The sequence below is a fragment of the Lolium rigidum genome, chromosome 3 (assembly GCF_022539505.1).
Source record: "Lolium rigidum isolate FL_2022 chromosome 3, APGP_CSIRO_Lrig_0.1, whole genome shotgun sequence".
Taxonomy (NCBI): Eukaryota; Viridiplantae; Streptophyta; class Magnoliopsida; order Poales; family Poaceae; genus Lolium; species Lolium rigidum.
Window position 1 is genome coordinate 80,306,671 of NC_061510.1, and position 23,162 is coordinate 80,329,832.

The following is a 23,162-nucleotide window of genomic DNA, read 5'->3' on the forward strand; positions in this document are numbered from 1 at the left end:
AGTTGGTATTCTCTCCCCATGTACTTCAATACAATGATCTCATGAGCTGCCTTACATGATTGAGATTCATCTGATGTAATCGGTGTTGTGTTTGTCGGGATCCGATGGATTGTTACGTTATGATTGTCTATCTACAAAGTTTATGAAGTTATTGTTGCTTGCAATCTTGTTGTGTTTAATGCTTGTCACTAGGGCTCGAGTGGCATGATCTTAGATTTGAGCTCTATACTTATTGCTTAGATTGTATCTACAAGTTGTATGCACATGTCTATGTCCGGAACCAAATGCCCCAAAGTGACGAAATTGGGACAAGCTGGAGGGAAAGGCTTAGATATGAGGATCATATGTTTTCACGGAGTGTTAATGCTTTGCTCCGGTGCTCTATTAAAAGGAGTACCTTAATTTCCAGATAGATTCCCTAGAGGACCGGCTGCCACCGAGCTGGTAGGACAAAAGATGTTGTACAAGTTTCTCATTGCGAGCACGTATGACTATATATGGAAAACATGCCTACATGATTAATGATCTTGATGTTCTGTCTTAATGCTATTTCAATCCTATCAATTGCCCGATTGTAATTTGTTCACCCAACACTTGTTATTGGAGAGTTGCCACTAGTGTAGATAGCTGGGAACCCCGGTCCATCTTTCATCATCATATACTCGTTTCTACATGACATTGGAAGTAGTATCAACTATTTTCACGGTGCCATTGCTCTCATATTACTATTACTCGTTGCGTATTCATTGTTACTACTTGCTCTCATATCATCGCTACTTTCACATCACCCCTGTTACTAGTGCTTTTCCAGTGCAGCTGAATTTACAACTCGGTTGTTAAGGCTTATAAGTATTCTTTGTCTCCCCTTGTGTCGAATCAATAAATTGGGTTTTACTACCTGCGAAGACTGCTGCGATCCCCTATACTTGTGGGTCATCAAGACCGTTTTCTGGCGCCGTTGCCGGGGAGGCATAGCTCTACTCATAAGTTCACCTGGGGAGTACACTTCACCTCTCTCTCTATTTTATTTTATTTTATTTTGTTTTGCTTAGTTTACTTTTGTCTAGTTTATTTGTGCTTAGTTCATTTCTGTCTTGTTTTATTTTTCTTAGTTTACTTTTGTCTAGTTTCTTTTTGTCTTGTTTTACTTTTCTCATATACCCAAAAATCCATAAAAATTTAAAAAACCGAAAAATTAAAAACTGCTGTTATGGGAGAACCAACAACCTACTTGGAGCTTATAGAATATTATAATAATTATAGAGAATCAAGAGCGGGAAAAGTGATGAGTGATGTGATAGAAAAATTGAATACAATTGCTAAAATCTTGCTTAAACGCCATGATATAAACTGTTGCTCTCAACAGGATACTAAACATCTTAAATTTCAATATGGCTTTAGTGAGGAATTTTTAATTAAGAACTATAATCGGAATAGCTATATTCATTTTGGGTTTGAAGAGGTAGAACAATTTGTCATATTTATGGGAGCCTCTGAGATAGAATCCTTCATGGTTAAAAATTATGAAACTTGTGTTGTTTGTAAGGACCTTAAAGATTATGTCTCTTCTATCCTTAATTTTTGCAATGAAAGTTACAATGATAATCCTTATATCATTGATTATAAAGAGAGACTCATTAATGCACAAGAATGCACTCACAATTTGCAGGGACCTGTGGAAGAAGAAATTGATGAACCTGAAAGCTCATTGGATGAACAAGAGGAGAAAATTGATGAACCTGAAAGCTCATTGGATGAAAAAGAAGAGGAGAGTGATGAACAAAAGGAGGAAGAATGGATTAGCTACCCATGCCAACCTTCTAATGAGAGTAACTCTTTATCTCTTACACTATTTGATTGTCCTCCATGCTTACCGAAAGAGGTTGAATGTTATGTTCCTGTGGATTCTCTTGAAATATTCCCTATGAGTAAAACTTGTGACAATAATTATGCTACTGTTATTTATGATAATCCATGCTACTTTGATAAATCTTATGATAATGCTTTGTTTGTGCCTGATGTCGATATGCATGGTACTAAAGAATTTTGTGTAGAAAATGTTTATGATAAAGCTCTTGATGATGGTCCTATGTTACTTGATAATATTAATTGTACTACTAATGAAAATGGGATTGGAGAGGTCTTGACATTATCTATGAGTCCCATATCTCTTAAGATTGATCAACCATCTTGTTATATTATTGATAAAAGTGTGTTTGAAAGTTTTAATCACACTATTTTTGAGCTTGATAAAAATTATGTGTTTATGGATCATGAAAAGTATGCTGCATGTGATAGTTATATTGTTGAGTTTGTTCATGAAGCTACTGAAAATTATTATGAGAGAGGAAAATATGGTTGTAGAAATTTGCATGGTACTAAAACACCTCTCTATATGCTGAAAATTTTGAAGTTACTCTTGTTTTACCTTCTTATGCTTGTCACTTTGTTCTTCATGAATTTATTTGTGTACAAGATTCCTATGCATAGGAAGTGGGTTAGACTTAAATGTGTTTTGAATTTGCTTTTTGATGCTCTCTTTTGCTTCAACTCTAGTGCATCATTAAAGCTGCCGAGCCCATCTTAATGGCTATAAAGAAAGAACTTCTTGGGAGATAACCCATGTGTTTATTTTGCTACAGTACCTCTATTTTATATTTGTGTCTTGGAAGTTGTTACTACTGTAGAAACCTCTCCTTATCTTATTTTTATCGCATTGTTGTGCCAAGTAAAGTCTTTGATAGTAAGGTTCGTACTAGATTTGGATTACTGCGCAGAAACAGATTTCTTGCTGTCACGAATCTGGGCCTAATTCTTTGTAGGTAACTCAGAAAATTATGCCAATTTACGTGAGTGATCCTCAGATATGTATGCAACTTTCATTCAGTTTGGGTATTTTCATCTGAGCAAGTCTGGTGCCTCAATAAAATTCGTCTTTACGGACTGTTCTGTTTTGACAGATTCTGCCTTTTATTTTGCATTGCTTCTTTCGCTGTGTTGGGTGGATTTCTTTGTTCCATTACCTTCCATTAGCTTTGAGCAATGTCCATAAGTGTTAAGAATGATTGTGTCACCTCTGAACATGTGAATTTTTGATTATGCACTAACCCTCTAATGAGTTTGTTTCGAGTCTGGTGTGGAGGAAGTTTTCAAGGGTCAAGAGAGGAGGATGATATATGATCAAGAAGAGTGAAAAGTCTAAGCTTGGGGATGCCCCCGTGGTTCATCCCTGCATATTTCAAGAAGACTCAAGCGTCTAAGCTTGGGGATGCCCAAGGCATCCCCTTCTTCATCAACTTATCGAGTTTCTTCTATTGAAACTATATTTTTATTCGGTCACATCTTATGTGCTTTACTTGGAGCGTCTGTGTGTTTTTATTTTTGTTTTGTTTGAATAAGATCGGATCCTAGCAATCCTTGTTTGGGAGAGAGACACGCTCCGCTTTTTCATATGAACACTTGTGTTCTTCGTTTTACTTTTAATGTTCAATGATAAAAGTTGGAAGCTATTGCACTTATTTATATTTGGTTGGAAATAGAAAATGCCTCATGTCTTGAATAATTTGACACTTGGCAATTGTTTTGAGCTCTCAAGTAGATCATTATTAAGTTTTTCATGTAGTTTAAACCTATTAGTGGAGAACTACCGTAGAGCTTGTTAAAATTGGTTTGCATGATTGGTCTCTCTTAAGGTCTAGATATTTTACGGTAAAAGTGTTTGAGCAACAAGGAAGACAGTGTAGAGTATTATAATGCTTTCAATATGTTCTTATGTAAGTTTTGCTGTACCGGTTCATACTTGTGTTTTCTTCAAATAACTTTGCTAGCCCAAAGCTTTGTACTGAGAGGAAATGCTTCTCGTGCATCCAAAACCTTGAGCCAAAACCTATGCCATTTGTGTCCACCATATCTACCTACTATGTGGTATTTCCTGCCATTCCAAGTAAATACTTCATGTGCTACCTTTAAACCTTCAAAATGCTTCTCAATTTGTGTTAATGTTTTATAGCTCATGAGGAAGTATGTGGTGTTTACCTTTCGATCTTGTCATTTACTTCGGACAGACTTTCACCAATGGACTAGTGGCATATCCGCTTATCCAATAATTTTGCAAAAAGAGCTGGCAATGGGGTTCCCAGCCCCAATTAATTAACCTTCATTAATAATTCTCTTCACATATTTTGCTCTGATTCATCAGTAAGCAACTTAATTTTGCAAATAGACACTCCTTCATGGTATGTGAATGTTGGAAGGCACCCGAGGATTCGGTTAGCCATGGCTTGTGTAAGCAAAAGGTTGGGAGGAGTGCCATCCATAAATAATGAAACTAAAGTACATGTGTAAACAAAAGAGAAGAGGGATGATCTACCTTGCTGGTAGAGATAACGTCCTTCATGGGAGCCGCTCTTGAAAGTCTGGTTGATGAGGTAGTTAGAGTGCCCACTACCATTCGTTGACAACAACAAACACCTCTCAAAACTTTACTTTTATGCTCTCTATATGATTTGAAAACTTAAAAAGCTCTAGCACATGATTTAATCTCTGCTTCCCTCTGCGAAGGGCCTTTCTTTTACTTTATGTTGAGTCAGTTTACCTACTTCCTTCCATCTTAGAAGCAAACACTTGTGTCAACTGTGCATTGATTCTTACATACTTGCTTATTTGCATTCATCACATTACTTTATGTTGACAATTATCCATGAGATATGCATGTTGAAAGTTGAAAGCAACTGCTGAAACTTAAATCTTCCTCTGTGTTGCTTCGATGCCTTTACTTTGAATCTATTGCTTTATGAGTTAACTCTTGTGCAAGGCTTTTGATGCTTGTCTTGAAAGTACTATTCATGAAAAGTTTTGCTATGTGTTATCTATTTGTTAGCAACTATAGATTATTGCCTTGAGTCACTTCATTCATATCATGTGCTTTGTAATAGTATGATCAAGGTTATGTAAGTAGCATGTCACTAAAGAAATTACTCTTTTTATCGTTTACCTACTCGAGGACGAGCAGGAACTAAGCTTGGGGATGCTTGATACGTCTCCAACGTACCTGTAATTTCTGATGTTCCATGCTTGTTTTATGACAATACTTACATGTTTTGCTTGCACTTTATAATATTTTTATGCGTTTTCCGGAACTAACCTATTAACAAGATGCCACAGTGCCAGTTCCTGTTTTCTGCTGTTTTTGGTTCCAGAAAGGCTGTTCGGGCAATATTCTCGGAATTCGACGAAACGAAGACCAAACATCCTATTTTTCCCGGAAGCACCCAGAACACCGAAGGGGAGTCGGAGGAGAGCCAGGGGCCACCACACATGTGGCCGCGCGGGCCACACCTTGGCCGCGCCGTCCTGGTGTGGGGCCACCCTGTCGCCCCTCCTGCGCCGCCTCTTCGCCTATTTAAGCCATTTCGACCTAAAACGCGGTACCTTTTGACGAAACTCCGGAAAGACTCCGGGGCGCCGCCGCCATCACGAAACTCCAATTCGGGGGACGAAGTCTCTGTTCCGGCACCTCGCCGGGACGGGGAAGTGCCCCGGAAGCCATCTCCATCAACGCCATCGCCTCCATCATGCTCCGTGAGTAGTTCCCCCATGGACTACGGGTTCTAGCTGTAGCTAGTTGGTATTCTCTCCCCCATGTACTTCAATACAATGATCTCATGAGCTACCTTACATGATTGAGATTCATCCGATGTAATCGGTGTTGTGTTTGTCGGGATCCGATGGATTGTTACGTTATGATTGTCTATCTACAAAGTTTATGAAGTTATTGTTGCTGCAATCTTGTTGTGTTTAATGCTTGTCACTAGGGCCCGAGTGGCATGATCTTAGATTTGAGCTCTATACTTATTGCTTAGATTGTATCTACAAGTTGTATGCACATGTCTATGTCCGGAACCAAATGCCCCAAAGTGACAGAAATTGGGACAACTGGAGGGAAAGGCTTAGATATGAGGATCATATGTTTTCACGGAGTGTTAATGCTTTGCTCTGGTGCTCTATTAAAAGGAGTACCTTAATTTCCAGTAGATTCCCTAGAGGCCCGTTGCCACCGTACTGGTAGGACAAAAGATGTTGTACAAGTTTCTCATTGCGAGCACGTATGACTATATATGGAAAACATGCCTACATGATTAATGATCTTGATGTTCTGTCTTAATGCTATTTCAATCCTATCAATTGCCCGACTGTAATTTGTTCACCCAACACTTGTTATTGGAGAGTTGCCACTAGTGTAGATAGCTGGGAACCCCGGTCCATCTTTTATCATCATATACTCGTTTCTACATGACATTGGAAGTAGTATCAACTATTTTCTGGTGCCATTGCTCTCATATTACTATTACTGCTGCTGTGTTACTGTTACTACTGCTCTCATATCACTGCTACTTTCACATCACCCTGTTACTAGTGCTTTTCCAGGTGCAGCTGAATTGACAACTCAGTTGTTAAGGCTTATAAGTATTCTTTGTCTCCCCTTGTGTCAAATTAATAAATTGGATTTTACTACCCGCGAAGACTGCTGCGATCCCCTATACTTGTGGGTCATCAAGGAGGCGTGACACGATCAAACAAAAGGTGAGGAGTCATGACTCACCTGAGCCGGGATCAGTAACCTAGCTCAAAGAAAAAAAATGATTAGCATCAGTCCAACCGCGCTAAAAATTGGTCACTGGGCTAAAAGGTTCAAATATTAAATTGCTTAGTTTTGAAAAATTATCATGATTTTAAAATGTTTAGTTGTTAATATTGTTCATGATTTAAAAAGAGTTCAGATTTTATAAAATCATTAGGTACAAAGGTTTAGAATTTAAAATTATTGGGATTTAAAAAAGGTTCAAAGTCAAAAAATTGTTCACCAGGTAAAATGGTTCCAAAATATAAATATGTCCACGATTTAAATATGGTTCAAACTAAAAAAATGTTTCATCGAGTAAAATGGTTCCAAAATAAAAAAAGGTTCATGATTTAAATAGTGTTCAAATTCAAAAAATGGTTCACGAGGGAAAATTGTTCCAAAATAAAAAATTCACGATTATAAATCTTCTTCAAACTCAAAAATTAGATCATTGGGAAATTGTTCCAAATTAAATTGTTTTACTTAGTATAGCTAAAAGGAATAAAAGCAGAATATAGATAATAAGGGGAAAATGAAAATGAGGAAGAACATGAAAAAACCAAAAAAAAAGGAAAGAAAAAGAAACAACACACAAAATCGGAGAAAAAAGAAATGGAAGACGTGCTGAGGAGCGTCAAGACGCGATATGGACCGACCCTAAAAAAAATCCACCGTGGGTGATTTGTATTGCCGCTTGTTATAGATGGCAAATCCTATATGCTGACCAAATTGTTCCATTACCGCACGTCGCACACCCAGGAGTATGAGCCGGCCTAGTCAGCCTAGTTCGTGTTTTTCTCTATTTTTCTTTTACGTTTTCTGCTTCATTTTTCTTTTTTGGTTTAATTTCTTTTGGTTTTTCTTTGACAAGATTTTACGATTTTGAATTTTGTTCAAATTTTAAAAGAATATTTAGATTTTAAAATTTCTTCACAATTTTAAAATTTCTTTAGATTTTTAAATTTGTTCAATTATAAAATGTTTATCTTTGGAAATTTATTTAGATTTAAAATAAATATTTAGAAAAATATTCAGATTATAAAATTTGTTTAGATTTGAAGTTTGTTCAATTTGTTTTCAGATTTAAATTACTTAGATTTAGAAATGTTCAATTTTGACAAAATGTTTAGATTTTTGAAAATCGAATATTCGAAAAATTCAATATTAAAATATGTTCGTCTATTGTTTTTAAAATACAAGAAAAAGGAAAAGGTAGAAAAGAAAAAACGAAAAATGGAAACGAAACTGTTTTTTTTTTTAATCTGAAAACGAAACTGGGTTGGCCGAACACCTCCCCGCACATGTCGATCAGGTCGATATATAGGCCCTCCCATAAAATAGTTCCTGTGAGAGGAAACCAAAACACTAAGACGCTAGGCCCATGTTCTGTATTACTACTTATATTGGACCTTGGGCTGGCCATTTTATTTCTCTAGTACTACCGGGCCTTGCAACATTTTCTCTTATACCTTCTTCTCTTTTATCCCCATCTACAGGGAAAGCTACAATTTCTACATAAATAAACGAGCCCCTAAGAGCAGAAAAAAGGAGGACGAGCATGTGTACATTTCCTCTGTACTCCTCCTCCCTACTCTGACGCTAGACTGAATCGGTGATCACATATGTCCACGGTCAAAACACTTGCTTCACTCTCCGTCCTGCGGGTCAATCCGATGGACCCTGATGGGGAGTCCCTTGGGGAAGTCGACGAAGGGGTAGACGAAGGCCTGGTCGGGCTCGGCGAGCTCCCACCGGAAGTTGAGCACGAGGTGGTGCAGGAAGATGGCCATCTCCAGCTTGGCGAGCTCCGATCCGGCGCAGAGCCGCGTGCCGCCGCCGTACGGCATGAAGTTGCTGTTCTGCGCCACGCCGGACGCGCTGCCCTGCAACAACAACGACATGGAAGCAATGCCCGTCAACACCTCTGAAACTCAATGCACAATACTATTCAGCTAGCTAGCGGTAGTACTACCGCCACGATCACATATTCCCCGCGGACATCAATTGGTCGTGGTTAATGGCGCGCGCCTGTCTGAACGTGACGGATAAGAATGGGACGTGTAATTTCTGCAGATTCGTCCCAATCGTTCTCACTGACTGATTGGATTCCAACGTTTCCCTTCTCGACCATGCACTTGGTTTCGCGCGATTCACAGGAACCCAGGCTACAGCTAGCTAGCGTGAGTCCAAGGCACAGTAGCCTCGATGAGAGGAAGAATATGCATGGGGCTCCCTTGACCGAGACATGCAGAGTAGCACACGGTATAGCTAGCAGAGGGAGCAAATTAGCACGTCTCTCGATCTTGATAGGACCAGATCAAAAGCACACGTGTGCGTGGATACCAGCTGAACATTCCCTTTCATGTCAGGGTCTACCCGTCCGTGCGGCGTCTTGTGTTGTTATCGCGGAGCCTAGCGGAAAAGTCGTCCTGTATTTCTGCCACAATTGCTCCAGCTAGCATACATAGTATGAAGGAGCACACTTGCTAGCTTGTGGACCTAATTCTTTCTCTTCTAACGTCACAGAAGCTTATGATTGATTTTGTTTTGGACGAATAATGCCTATATGATTGATTGGACAACGACGAAGACCGCGTGTCCGGCCAGATATTTTCCCTTCTTTTTTCCGTGGATCGATTTTCATCCGCACTAGATATCTACAAGTTGATATGCATGCAACAGAATCGTTTCTAGCCGCCGTTGATTTGTGTGTGGATAATATAACTGACCTTCCATCTCCAAGGGTTGAAGTGGCTGGGGTCTTCGTACAGCGAAGAGTCGAGATGCACCGCCGCTAACACCGGCAGGATTTTCCATCCGCTTGGAATGTCATACCCTGTCAAACGCACATACAGTTAGACAGGGACATGCAGTAACCTCAGTCAAATATACTCCTCAGCATGTTCAGCAATCAAATGTAGTGGGCGGAGAGTTTAGGTGCCAACCATTGTAGTGCACATCTCGGATGACTTTCCGGTGCAGGAACCTCACCACGTTGCCTAGCCGCAAGGTCTCGTTTATAACCTGCAACAAAATTAGTAGCAGAAAAAGACGTCAACTATTTGCAAATGAGAGAGGTCGGCAGTTGGAATGTAGGAGGAAAGATGCTGCTTTTGGTGTACAATCTACAGTTCCATACAGTACACACAACACCTACTATTGCTATAGTACTGCTGCACTAAAGTCGACATGTACTCCACAACTTCTGATAATTTGCCTTGCCATCAAGCTCACTTGGACAGTGATTTTTTTCCCAATAAGAGCCATTCTACTGACCCTGACATCAGTTACTTTAACCCACGGTCATATTCTTCGGTAGATGACATAATGATATGCGTTTGACCTGGTCTGCTTTGTGCCGCCTGAAGATCAAGGCATACGACAAAGATACCTTCTTGATGCTGGAAATACCCCAATGACACATAGTTCTCGCACCATTTTGGATCGTATCGATGGGTCACACACGCTCTGCCTAGAAACTTCCAAAGCAAAAGTCATCGGCTAGGAGAGCAAGCAGCCACTATGCACTCCAAAAATGTGGCTGGCAAAGTCGGAGACAGCCCTTCGTTTGGCTTCCACTCGTGCATGGCATTTTTGGGAACTTCCTACTCCCCTACGCAACTAGACGAGCCTTGTGCAACTAGGAGTTGGAAGTAGCTAACAAAAGGCAGATCGAACATATATCTTGCACTCATATTACTACTACGGATCGAGGAGGAAATGGACAAATTCAAAGGCCCTTACGCATTGTGTGAAAACCATCTCTTTGTAGTCTTCCCAGCTCAATTTGCACTCCCCTCTTAGCTTTTGTCTCCTAGCAATCTCTAGATGCTCCTCCTGCAGGGTCATGGATCAGTGTGAATAATTCCATGATGTTTCAGTTGAGTTGGTGGTTTTTTTTTTTGATGGACAATCATTAGGAGAGTATTCTACTGTAAAGAGTTTGGTGGTAAATTAAATCTGTACCCGCAGTTCTTGTACAGCTTTAGGGCAACCTTCCAGGAAGAAAATGGAGAGGGCAAGCGCCATTGATGACGTCTCATGCCCGGCAAATAGCAAGCTCAACAAGAGGTCCAGGATTTGTTCGTTTGACAGATTTGATTGCTTCATGGCCCATCCAAGAAGGTCATCTTCTTCTGTGCTCGAGTCCTCCTTGTTCATTTTCTCGAGCCTCTCCTCCATTTTCTTCTCTATTGCTCCAAGTATGGTGGCACGAGACTGCACGGAAAATATAGTAAATAAATGTATGATGTAAATTTAGGATATAACAAAATAAAATTACAGGTCAAAATCACATTTATTTACATTTGTGGGTGAGCATTGGACACGTCACTATCGTCGAGATGTTGCCTAACCGCCTACTGGTCTAAGATCTTGTCTTGTCATAGGTTTCTGTTTTAGAGAAATTCATATCTTTTCAACATAGCTGCCGTCAAATAAAAAATGGCACTTCTCTATCTCAGAAACTATTCTCCTTCTCTCTTTCTTTTATTTAACATTAAAAAGGTCTTTCTCTTTTATTTTTGTAGTTTTGTTCACGTTCTTGAACTTTTGTTGTTTGGTGAGTATAGACCGGTAAGTACTCCATGATCAAACCATTACTTTCTAAGCTCGAGCAAACATATAGTGCAAAACCAATAGCTTGAAAATTTTCATAAATCAAGCATAAACTATATGCCAACATTAACCACACCAGCTATTATCTTGACAAAAATTCTCTTTTACATCAGTTAGGTGTAGTATATAGGATCATCCTCAGCTAAAAAGGATGCTAACATCATTAACTAACACAAAATTAAGAGGGTTCCTCATTGCACGCCTGCCGAAGTTAATGTGGTTCCAGTGTGGCAAGAGTTGGTCAGCGGTTGAATCATGATAAATGATGGATTCTGCCACCATAATCATGCCAAATTATGAAGGTTGGTCACTAAACTTTTTTCTAAGAGGGTCAAAACTTCAAGTTGCAATTGTATGCTGTTGAGCACAGGCCGTGTGTAGGGGAGAGAAAGAGTGAGATATTGCGAAAGCATGCATGCACAGCATGCTGCATCTGGGAGCAATCAATAAAGATCATTTGAGTGTGACCTCACAAGCAGTAAAAAGCGGGCAACATTTTATGCGCCCATGAGTGATGATCAGTACCCCCAAGGGCAAAGTAGGATGCAAAGAAACAATAGAAGCAGCAAAGAAAAGGTTGATGGATGGATCTACTCACAAGTAACACCAGCCATGTCCATGTGCATGAATGGTTTTCTAGCCTGTGATTAAACACTAGTATCAACTATATATGTATGTACAAATGATTTTCTTGCCATTCATCAGTAGATCGACGGACTAGCCTCCTATATAGTAGCATAATAATCTCAACCATGCACCAACTGGCTTGATCTAGACACATACCTTTCAACCAACATTTCTAAAAGGGAAACCTAGCATTTCACTATTCTCTAAAGAGCTTCTTTTAGGTGCCCATATATAGATGTAGGGATGCAAGCGGTAACGGGACGGACTCGTTCCCGACTAGTACGGTTTAGCTAGAGGTGGGATCGTAGCATGTAGTACAATTTGAACTAAACATTGTATTTTGCGGGATCCCGCTTTTTGAATCCTATGTATACTAGGGAAATAGAGCTGTTATATCCTAATCCTTTTTGGCCATTATCAAACTATGTGTGATAAACTAATTTGGTGCAAACACTAGATTTCTATATACTGCTCCTAGGTAGAGCCATTGCAATCAAAGTGGGTGTAGCAGAGAGAGAGAGAGGGAGAGATAAATTTTGCAGTGGTGTGTGATTGGACCTGATGCTGCCGTACGTGTGCACCAATCCTTGGACCATCCACTATTCAGAAACGACCCACACCCCTACTACATGCTGCCATGTAGTATATTAATGCGTCCCTTCTGATGGCTCTCTGCATATGCAACATCGATGCATGGGCCATGTCTGTATGCACCCACACAAAATTTAAAGAAAAAAAAAAAGAAAAAACAAACCCCCTCTCTCGAAGATAGCTCCTGCTCCTACACTTGTGTTGTATCCTTGTTGTAGGCTTGTAGCCCGGCCCCCCTCCGCTCCCGCCACTTTGAATTCCTCAGTTTAGGTACCAAACAAAACGTTGACAGGCATGTAACATATTCATTCATTTGTGTGTGTGGAAATATGAATATATATCTTGATCCCTCGCCTTCATCGATCGATATCGATCGGTTGTTGCAACACCATCCTATGAAATGCTAGCTACTCCATATGTGGGAGATCGAGGGTACGGTTTTCTAGTCTATGTCTGGCGATACGATGGATGCTCCTTATCCGATCCCCTCCCACACGTGTACATGGAAATCGTGAACAGTAACAAATTTCAGAACAGGTGCTGCTCCCGTGAGTCAGTGAGCGTGTGAGAGTGACAAGTAACTAAAAACAAAAGCTACGGGACAAGATAGATTCCACATAGTTTTTGCATACGGGACACCCAAGCGTGCGCGCAGGGAGAGGGACAGGCTAGTTTGCAGTAGCGCTATAGTAGGGAGTAGTGTGGTGTTGGACTGGACACTGGACTCACCTTGAGGGCCTTCCAGTATGGCGTGCCTGGGAAGTTGAGGGGCGCGGACACCACCCCCTTCATGAAGGTGATGTACTCCCGCCGCAGCCGCTCCGTCTCCTCCTCCCCGGGGTCCATGCTCATTATGTTCTTCGCCATCAGGTTAAACGTGAACTGCACGCACGCACGCACGTCCATCCATGGTTAATTCACTGGCCGCTGTGGCGGGTACGACGTTGTCCGGCCGGCCATCTGCCTGGACCAGACACCTCGGTAATACTATGCAGGTAGTGCGATCGACGACGTACCTTCTTGGCCTCGTGCTGCGCGGAGAAGACGGCGGAGGAGGAGGACGGGACGAGCCAGTCGCGGAGGACGAGGAGGGTGTGGCGCTCCACCTCCGGGAGGAGCACGGCGCGGAGGCGGACGGAGCTGAGGAAGTTGAGGGAGATGGCGCGCATCTCGCGGTGCGGGTCGCCCACCAGCACCAGCATCGACCACTTGCCCAGGATGCCGCCGATGCTGCGCGGGTAGCTGCACTCGAACAGCCGCCCCTCGTTCTGCAGGATGTACCGGTTCAGACCCGCGTCCGCCGACACCACCGTCCGGTCGCCGAACAGGCTCGACCGGTATATCTTGCCGTACCTGCATCCACCGATCATCGACGTCAGTTCGATCGACGATCATCGTCTGTATATACATATCTGTGTGTAGTACAGACTAGAGACTACAGAGTACTCCAGGGTGCCGCAGATGACAGACCGTGCGATGTGCTGGTTCATGAAGTGCCCCACGGTGGTGGCGGGGTGGGCGCGGAGGTACCCGAAGGTCTCGCCGATGAAGGGCCAGCCGGCGGACCCGGGCGGCAGGTTCGGCCGCTTCTTCTTCGTCCGGTGCGCGCCGTGGCATTTGGCGACGGTGGTGGTGTAGAAGGTGAGCATGGCCAGCAGGATGAAGGGGAGGAAGAAGAGAAGCTCGCTGGTGATGGAGGCCATCATGGCGGCCATGAGCTAGCTACCTCGCTAGCGCCGCTCTTTCTTCAAATCTATTTCCCTTTGCCGATCGCCGCTCGGTCGGCTCGCTTTGCTGGTGAGTGTTGTGCGAGAGGGATGATGAGTTTGAGAGAAAGAAAAACAGGGGATCAATTAAAGACTCTGGCTTTAAGCTCTAAAAATCTCTCCCTGCAACCTTTGTGCAAAGAATTTTTTTGCTATAGGAAGGTGCCCACTTCGCTCTCTCCTCACCCTCTGTGTTGTGGTGCTCTTATATAAGTTCTTGAGGTGTGTGACAGGGAGGAGGTGGTTGTGGGGATTCTTTAGCCGGAATTTAATTTTTGGTGCGCCGCAGGGAGTGGGGGACTGCTACTATTACTCTTTTTTTTTTCTCGCTTCCTTTGCTCTGTTTCTCTTGAGCCGTGTCCGGAAAGACAAATAATCATTGTGTATTAGATTAGTCAGAATGGGGAGTATCGTATAGTAGTATCATGCATATGATACTAGTGTATGATACGTAGTATCATGTGGTAGTATCATATATTTATTGTATTTAATAATTTGTAAAATCTTAGTACTGCCTCCGTCTCGGTTTACAGGTCCCGCACGTATTTCTAGGTCGCTAATTTAACCAACGTATACTACTCTCTCTCTCACAGTTTATTAGTAGTATCATGCACATGATATTAGTGTATGATACATAGTATCATGTGGTAGTATCATATATTTATTGTATTTAATCATTTGTAAAATCTTAGTACTGCCTCCGTCTCGGTTTACAGGTCCCGCACGTATTTCTAGGTCGCTAATTTAACCAACGTATACTACTCCCTCTCTCACAGTTTATTAGTAGTATCATGCATATGGTATTAGTGTATGATACATAGTATCATGTGGTAGTATCATATATTTATTGTATTTAATCATTTGTAAAATCTTAGTACTGCCTCCGTCCCGGTTTACAGGTCTCGCACGTATTTCTAGGTCGCTAATTTAACCAACGTATACTACTCCCTCTCTCACAGTTTATTAGTAGTATCATGCATATGATATTAGTGTATGATACATAGTATCATGTGGTAGTATCATATATTTATTGTATTTAATCATTTGTAAAATCTCAATACTACATCCGTTCCGGTTTACAAGTTCCACGCATATTTCTAGGTTACTAATTTAACCAACGTAAGATATATACTACTACAAAACATATACTCCCTCCTTCTCAGTTTACTAGTCTTCCCCGTATCGGTAGATCGACAATTTGATCTATATAATTTAAATTATATAATGCAAAATTATATCATTAGAAAATAAAACATCTAAACTTTTTGAATGATACTATAATTTTTATAACATATAACTAATGCTAACTTGATCAAATTTGCAACGTAGGGGTACGCGCACGCCTAATAAACTGTGAGAGAGGGAGTATCATTAGAAAGTTTAGATGATGTACTTTTTAATGGTATAATTTTATAATATAAGTTTTATATTATATTAATTAAATTGATGATCTTGGGATACGCGTAGGCCCTCGCGTATTTCTAGACCTGTTTTGTCTCATAGCTCAAATCGCAACAAGAGAGGCTGCTGCTAGCAAAATGACATGTCATTGATGAACATCTATATCTACATACACTTCTATATCTTGGATATATAATGATGCACATATCTTTCTAGATCTATACATCTATCACTATATATATCCAGATAGATATGTACATATCTTTCGACATCTACATTTATATCCTTATATGTACTCATATACTGTATAGATATATAATGATGCACATATCTTTCTAGATCTATACATCTATCACTATATATATATCCATATATGTACATATCTTTCGACATCTAAATTTATATCCTTATATATACTCATACACTGTATAGATATATAATGATGCACATATCTTTTTAGATCTATACATCTATCACTATATATGTCCATACATGTACATATCTTTTGACATCTACATTTATATCCTTATATGTACTCATATACTGTAACACCCCAGCCACCCCTCTAAACCCACGACATCAGCAAACTTTCTACCTAAGTCATAAACTCCTTTTGTCTCGTACCTCAAATCCCAACAAGAGAGGCTATTGTTGGTAGCAAAATGACATTCAGTTGATGAAAATCTATAACTAATAAATACACTTGTATATGTTGGAGATATAAAAAATCACATATATTTGTAGATCTATACATCTATCTCTTATTTACATTTATATCCATATATGTACTCGTATACTATAACACACCTGCCACGCCGAGGCCAGCGGTCATTACACTTGACAGCTCTCTAGGATTTTTATACTAGTACCAGCATTGATATATCTATATCTATATGGGGGGGGGGGGGGCATGAATTTAGGTGTGCAAAGAACACTTAAATCATTGACCCGAGACTAACTAATTAATCACAAACAACCAGTTAGTCATCAGTTAATACCATTGTTTGAAAACCATGAGGTTAGGTGGATCCGTAGAATACATAGATTGTTACCAATAATTCTGCACAGTTTGTTTAGGGTTAGAGTCAGCTTGGACATGCATTGTCCTTTCCTAGTCGTACGCGAGTCTGGTCTAATTTGCTAGGAGTAGAATATTAGGAAGTTTTGACGTGAGCTCTAGTACGAGTAGGTTTAGCTGTGTGTACGTTAGTCGGTTGTTTCTTGTTTGGCCGTGCATGTAAATATGTACATCATGCTGCCCAAAAACTGTACTATGATTGAGAAAATATGAAAGAAATAAAGAGAGGGAAAATAGAGGGTGCAACATAGTACCCTTGGCAAATTTTGTGTTTGTGTGTGTTTGTTTTATATATTTTTAATATGATCGATCAGTGGGCGAACCCCATAATTAGTATCAGAGCGAGATCGAAGATCTAAAGCTACACTTGTCCAGGAGAGGCGATCCTACTAGCGCCTCGGGGCATGCAACCGTCGCTAGGCAGAGCGACCGTGCGGAGATGGTGGCACGCCGTCTTTATCAAGGCAGTGGGTGATCGTCTCGACGGAGCGGCACAAAGGAGACAGCGGGGTGTCAACATTGGCAAGGCACTCATGGTGGATGATCGTTGACGGGAGAGGTGGTGCCGAGGTGCGGTGCCGGAAGTCTCGTCAGTATCATCATCCGGGGGAGCTAGAGGTGTCGTGTGCGTGCAGGTTGGCACGTTGAGTCGTCGTCGAGTATGTGAGTCGTTGTTGTGTCCAAGTGCTTGTCTGTTTGATGATCCATTACAGTTGAAGCGTGTCACATTTGTGGAGGTGCCTGAGAGCAAGGATTGGTGTGCGCGAAGACAAGGTGGTGATGATGCCATCTCCGTGTCTCGACGAGGAGATTAAGCTCAGCATGTAGTGGACAATGACCTGTTAAATTGTATCGACGTGAAGACCGATGGTGCGCCTAGTCTTGCACGTTGCACGCACAGATGCGATTGTGTGTACTAGTAATACGAATCAATCGTTTGAGTTGATTCGACAAACCGCGAATCTGCAACGAGTGTAAAGCAAACAAGGAATATGAGGATATGCCAACTTAAAATAGGGAGAAATTGTTAGCAATAATCTTACTTAGTTTGTTTAGAGTTAAAGTCATCTTGGACATGCATCGTAGCCCTTGTCCTAGTTCGTACGTGAGTCTGGTATAATTTGGTAGGCGGCAGGCCAGCATGATGGGTGGCACTCGACAGCGGTGACGCGAGAGGCGGCGGGGGCGACACGATGGGAGGCGGAGACGCGAGTCACGCGACACGACAATCAACCGAGGATTCCAAAACTCTGCTTATCCCTGTTTTATTTTGGGCTAAAGTGAAAATTGATGCTAATTTCTCTTTTAGCACTTTCACAATAATATAATTTAAACTATTCCTATATCACTGATGGTCAGATACATCTCGTACTCCCCGAAATCGTTTTGGAGTACTAGGGTACTGTAAAAATCCTCTAGAATATTAAAATGGTTTGGCGTGAGTTCTAGTAGGAGCAGGTTTACCCTGTACGTTAGTCGGTTGTTTCTGGTTTGGCCGTGCCTCTATACATGCACATTAGACCGCCCAAAGATTGTACCGTTAGTTGTTAGAGGGTGCGACATACATACTTGACGATAAACTTTTTATTTGTGTGTTTGTATAATTTTAATGTGATTGATCCGTGGGTGAATACAATTTGATTTTGGTGAAACTTAGTTTAGTTGCTTATCATGCAGTGCCGCACAATCGGCCACCGTCTCACCGATTCGTGTGCTACGCTAAGAGCATTTGGTGAAACTTAGTTAACTGTTAATGTATTGCGCGACATGAATATAGTAGCGTGGCTGCTTATTCTCTCTGGAGACCTCGAGCTTTTGGGTTATCTTAATATATACAAGCATCTTTTATTCTTTTCATTTCAGTTTTCAACGCCGATGATTTTGTTAGTGCTTCCAGCTTGTTAACGGAATCGAGTGGCTCTCAAACATGATTGGTCACGTTCATGCCCGTCATGGGATTCCGCGGACCGGAGCATTGATAGTTTTAGGTAGAGTAGATCAAATGGCAGAGATGGCCCATGGCATGAGGAAGCATCAACAGAAATGATCAAAGGAGTGCTCTGGATCCAGATTTCCAGATAGGCGGACATCATTGTTAATTCGGTGCCAGGGAAAAGATGATTAGGGTGATGTTTACCGATAACCTTTTCTACGTATACGTGCTGCATTATTCGTGTCTGTTGCTTAACCACGTAATCATGGTATGATGTACCTCTGAGGACAATGTTTTGAAGGTTCGAGATAGCTGTATGGGTTGGTACACATGGAGCTGGCTCCTGATCCGGTCTGATACTGTCATGCATATTGTATTGTTGTGCATGTATCTCGTAAAACAAATGATTTTTTTTACATGGTTTGAGAGCGATGGCACCATTTTTGTGTGCTCTTTGTTATAAACAAGACTAGTAAAATGAAGAACGAACAAACCAAACCATGCACGACACACAAGATTCTTAATATGAAAACCCTCTCCAACAAAGAGAGGGAAAAACCCACAGCCATCAACCAAGCAAAGTTGAACATATCAAGAGTGTTTGCAAATATCATGAAGCCATTAACCCTAGCCAGCGGCTTACAACAAGTATATATATGTGGTGATGGGCGACGGGTCTTGCTTCGCTCGTTAACAGTTAGCCTTCTTACGAATTTGGATCACAACGTAACACTCATTCCATTATTGTCGTGAAAGAAGTCTAGGAGTATACTCACCGCGGCTCATCGCATTGGATGCTATTTCCTTCTTGAAGGCGCTGTTGAAGAGACGGTTTCACCACATACATTTATGTTTGTGGTTGTGCTAGGTGGTGTACGCTACTTCTGGTGGTTAGCGGCTGCACCTGGGGGGGGGGAGCGCTTTAGACCTACTTTTGGTACGTTACTCCCCGTTGTCAGATTTTATACAATTTATCTTTAATAATCATGCGTTCTGTGGTTTTGGCCTAGTTTTCTTATAAACAGGACCAACTCTCTCTTCTAAAATGAATTACAGGAGTTACGTGCCTCTCTTAATAAGGGGTTTGCTTCCAAAGACGATGATTTCTTCATAAATTGTTATACAGAGAAATCGATATGTTCTTGTATAGTAGGACTCATTTCCTACAATCCAAATGTTTTGTATTTGGTTTTACCAATCTTACAGCTTCTACGAAGAAACTTTTGAATCAAAGATGCTTTACCATGAACTTGTTTGGCACTCCTCATTTAATTTCATTTAGCATAAATGAAATGAATGGTACTAATGCTTTCACTTTCATTTGTCAAGCTGAAAAAACCATGTTTGGCTACTACAAAATTTGGTGGAATAATTTGCACAAAAATGACAGGGTTATGGACATGAATTGATTTTACATATACAATACCAAATCCTGGAGTTTTCAACTCAAATTAGAGCATCTCCAGTCGCGTCCCCCAAACCGTCCCCCAAACCGCGCCGGATTGAGCGTTTGGGGGACGTGTTTTGTTCGTGCCGCGTTTGGGGGACGTCGCTCCCCAGCCGCGTCCCCCAAACGCCGCCCCCAAACATTTAAAATACTTTTTTTAACACATAACCATTTATCAAATGTAGCATATGAATAAAAATGTTTGCGAGGATTGTTTTCAAATTAAATTACAACAAACAATAAAAAAAGTAATCAAATATAATAAATAGGGCTAGATGCTACATCAAGGTGCCACAATATTTCCTTTGATCCTCCACAAATGCTCAACGAGATCAGCTTGAAGTTGATCATGAACATTGCTGTCACGGATTTCTGCTTGCATAGCGAGAAAATCAGCAAAATCTGCAGGCAACTCATGATCAACCTCCGCAAGAGGGCCTTAACACTCATAGGGACCAACATGTGACCTAGCATGATTCTTGCGGTCATCCTCGATGATCATGTTGTGCATGATCACACAAGCCTGCATCACCTCCCACATTTGGTCGTGAGACCAGCTTAGAGCAGGGTACCGGACAATGGTAAATTGTGCTTGAAGCACACCAAATGCCCGCTCTACATCCTTCCTGCAAGCCTCCTGTCGTGTAGCAAAGTGGGAATTTTTCAGACCTGATGCATTCAAGATTGTTTTGACAAAAGTGGCCCATTTTGGATATATACCATCGGCTAGATAATAGCCTTTGGTATATTGGTGGCCATTGATCTCATAGTTGCATGGTGGAGCATGCCCTTCCACTAGTCTGCCCGAACACCGGAGACCGCTGCAACACGTTGATGTCATTGTGTGATCCCGCCATGCCAAAGAAAGAATGCCAAATCCACAGGTCATAATCTGCCACGACTTCAAGCACCACACTGCAATATCCATGACGCCCTTTGTATATACCTTGCCAAGCAAACGGGCAGTTCTTCCATGCCCAGTGCATGCAATCAATGCTTCCAAGCATTCCAGGAAATTCTCTGGCAGCATTTTGTGCCATGATCCTTTCAGTCTCTTTCTCAGTTGGCCCTCTCAAGTAGTATTTGCCAAACTTTCTCACCACAGCTCGGCAAAACTTGTACATGCACTCAATGGCAGTAGACTCACTCATGCGAAGGTAGTCGTCCTGTGTATCGGCAGGTGCTCCGTATGCAAGCATCCTCATGGCAGCGGTGCACTTCTGAATGGACGAGAACCCGAGAACGCCTACAGCGTCGAGCTTGAGCTTGAAGTAGGGGTCGAACTCTCGAACGCCGTGGAGGATATTCATGAACAACCCCTTGCTCATCCTGTACCGGCGCCGAAAATTGTCGGCATGTGTTGCCTCGTCGGCGAAGTAGTCGTTGTGCGGCATGGCATGCCCCTCCGGCCTCTCGCCGGGGCTTCGACTTCCTTCTTCCCGGCCTTGATCCTCCGCGGCGCGGCCTCTTCCCTCTTCTTCGCCTCGGCGTCAAGCATGTCCCGGAGGGACGCGATGATCGGCAAATGCTCCCGCGAGTCGTCGTCGAAGGCTTGCTCGTCCTCCGGCGGCCAGGGCAACCATCTCATCGTCGCTGTCCATGGCTAAAGCAAAATCAATGGTTAAAATTGCGCCGAGGCAGACGACGCAACAAACGGCGGCCAATCGCGCCTACCCGGCAAGTCGCCGAGCACCTTCGTGCGCGGAGGTGGGACGGATTTGACGGCGCGTTCGGGACGCGGCCGGCGACGCGGCGGCGGCGCCACGACCGGCGGGAGCCCCAGCCGCGACTACGGTGCTGACACTCAGCAGAGATCAGACGCCCAAACGGCCGGGAAATCCAGCGGCGGCGGTGGGGTGGGAGGCGCGGCAAGGAAGGAGCGACGAGAAAAGAGGCGCGAACCAACGGTTTATGCAAATAGTTGCCGACATGTGGGAGCCCACCTCGCTTTTCATTGTGTCCGGCGTCCCCGGTGCGTCCCCTGTGGGACGGGGACGGGCTCGGGGCGCCGGACACCGTATCGGGCCGCGCCGGACAAAAATGGGTTTTGGGGGACGCGGCTGGACGCATTTTCTGTCCGGCGCGCCCCAAATCCCTTTGGGGGACGCTTTGGGGGACGCGACTGGAGATGCTCTTACTGTTCCAATTTCATGAGAGCCAAACAAGTTGGGTACGAAATCTCGATTGAATTTTACAATTTCGAAACCAAATAATGGCTGCCAAAGAGGAGCCCTAATGACAAACGGTCATAGATACGGCGCCGACGTACTACCCTATATATAGTCTGGCCATGGTATATGGTTAGCGAGCCCTTTGACTGTTGTTTCGGGAAAGCAGTCCACGAATATGGTCACCGCGCGCGGCTCGGCGCACTAGAAAACAAAGCAAAGCGAAAGCAGCGTTGATGGTCGCCGGACGATGGCGAGTGACGTCCCTCCGGCGCCGGGAGAGGTGAGGTGCGACCAAGCACCCGTGCGGCTGCTCTGCCCACTCGCCTCGCGACACGCGTAAAGCCAATCATATAAGCTGGGTCCCGTCCTGCCCGCACGTGTGGGGGATGTCAGCTGGTCGTGCCATCCAAAGGACTGAATCCCACGCAGCAACAGTTTTCTTTTCGACAATCATAGCAGCTGCTAATACCCAACTGGTAGAATTTTTATCTCAAAAGAAAATAGTAGAGTTTTCCTGTGGAGCCCGCCCGTCGGGCATGCTTGGGTGGTCACCAATCTAGTTTATTACATTACATATTCTTGCTGGCAAAGTACCCGCCTGATCTACTCCGAGCAAAAGTAGAGGAGGAGCTCGATTGACAATAATGCAGTCAATGTTTTATTCCTTTGGAATACTTTGGCGTGGAATGAGAGAACGGACCATGGATTTTAAGAGCATCTCAAGCGGTCTGACCCATTTTAAACGTCAAAATTGTCTACATTAGTATGTTTTGATCACGGTGTGGATAGACCACTGCCACCGGGTTGTCGTTGCATATTCGACGGTACCACGGAGGAGGGATCCTCATGAAGGGGGAATAAGTAGGGGCAATTGGTCGGAGAGCTTTCGGGACGGTGGTGTACGTGTTA

General features: G+C 42.6%; 1 protein-coding gene across 1 annotated transcript; it reads right to left on the bottom strand.

Annotated features, from left to right (window-relative positions):
• Positions 1-8,017: 8,017 nt before the first annotated feature.
• LOC124701853 (cytochrome P450 90B2) lies at positions 8,018-14,393 on the bottom strand. Its single transcript, XM_047233951.1, has 8 exons — positions 13,928-14,393; positions 13,474-13,810; positions 13,187-13,339; positions 10,589-10,840; positions 10,367-10,459; positions 9,568-9,646; positions 9,352-9,458; positions 8,018-8,505 (listed from the first exon to the last, which is right to left on the bottom strand). Exons 1-8 carry the CDS (start codon positions 14,170-14,172, stop codon positions 8,269-8,271), a joined length of 1,503 nt encoding a protein of 500 aa, XP_047089907.1. The 5' UTR covers positions 14,173-14,393; the 3' UTR covers positions 8,018-8,268.
• Positions 14,394-23,162: the final 8,769 nt, after the last annotated feature.

Bases quoted from the DNA above. Each gene is read 5' to 3' on its own strand.
- LOC124701853 (XM_047233951.1), bottom strand. From the start codon at position 14,172: ATGGCCGCCATGATGGCCTCCATCACCAGCGAGCTTCTCTTCTTCCTC. The intron at 10,841-13,186 runs GTGAGTCCAGTG...TTTTCCGTGCAG, and splicing joins CATACTGGAAGGCCCTCAAG to TCTCGTGCCACCATACTTGG. The intron at 10,460-10,588 runs GTACAGATTTAA...ATGACCCTGCAG, and splicing joins AAGCTGTACAAGAACTGCGG to GAGGAGCATCTAGAGATTGC.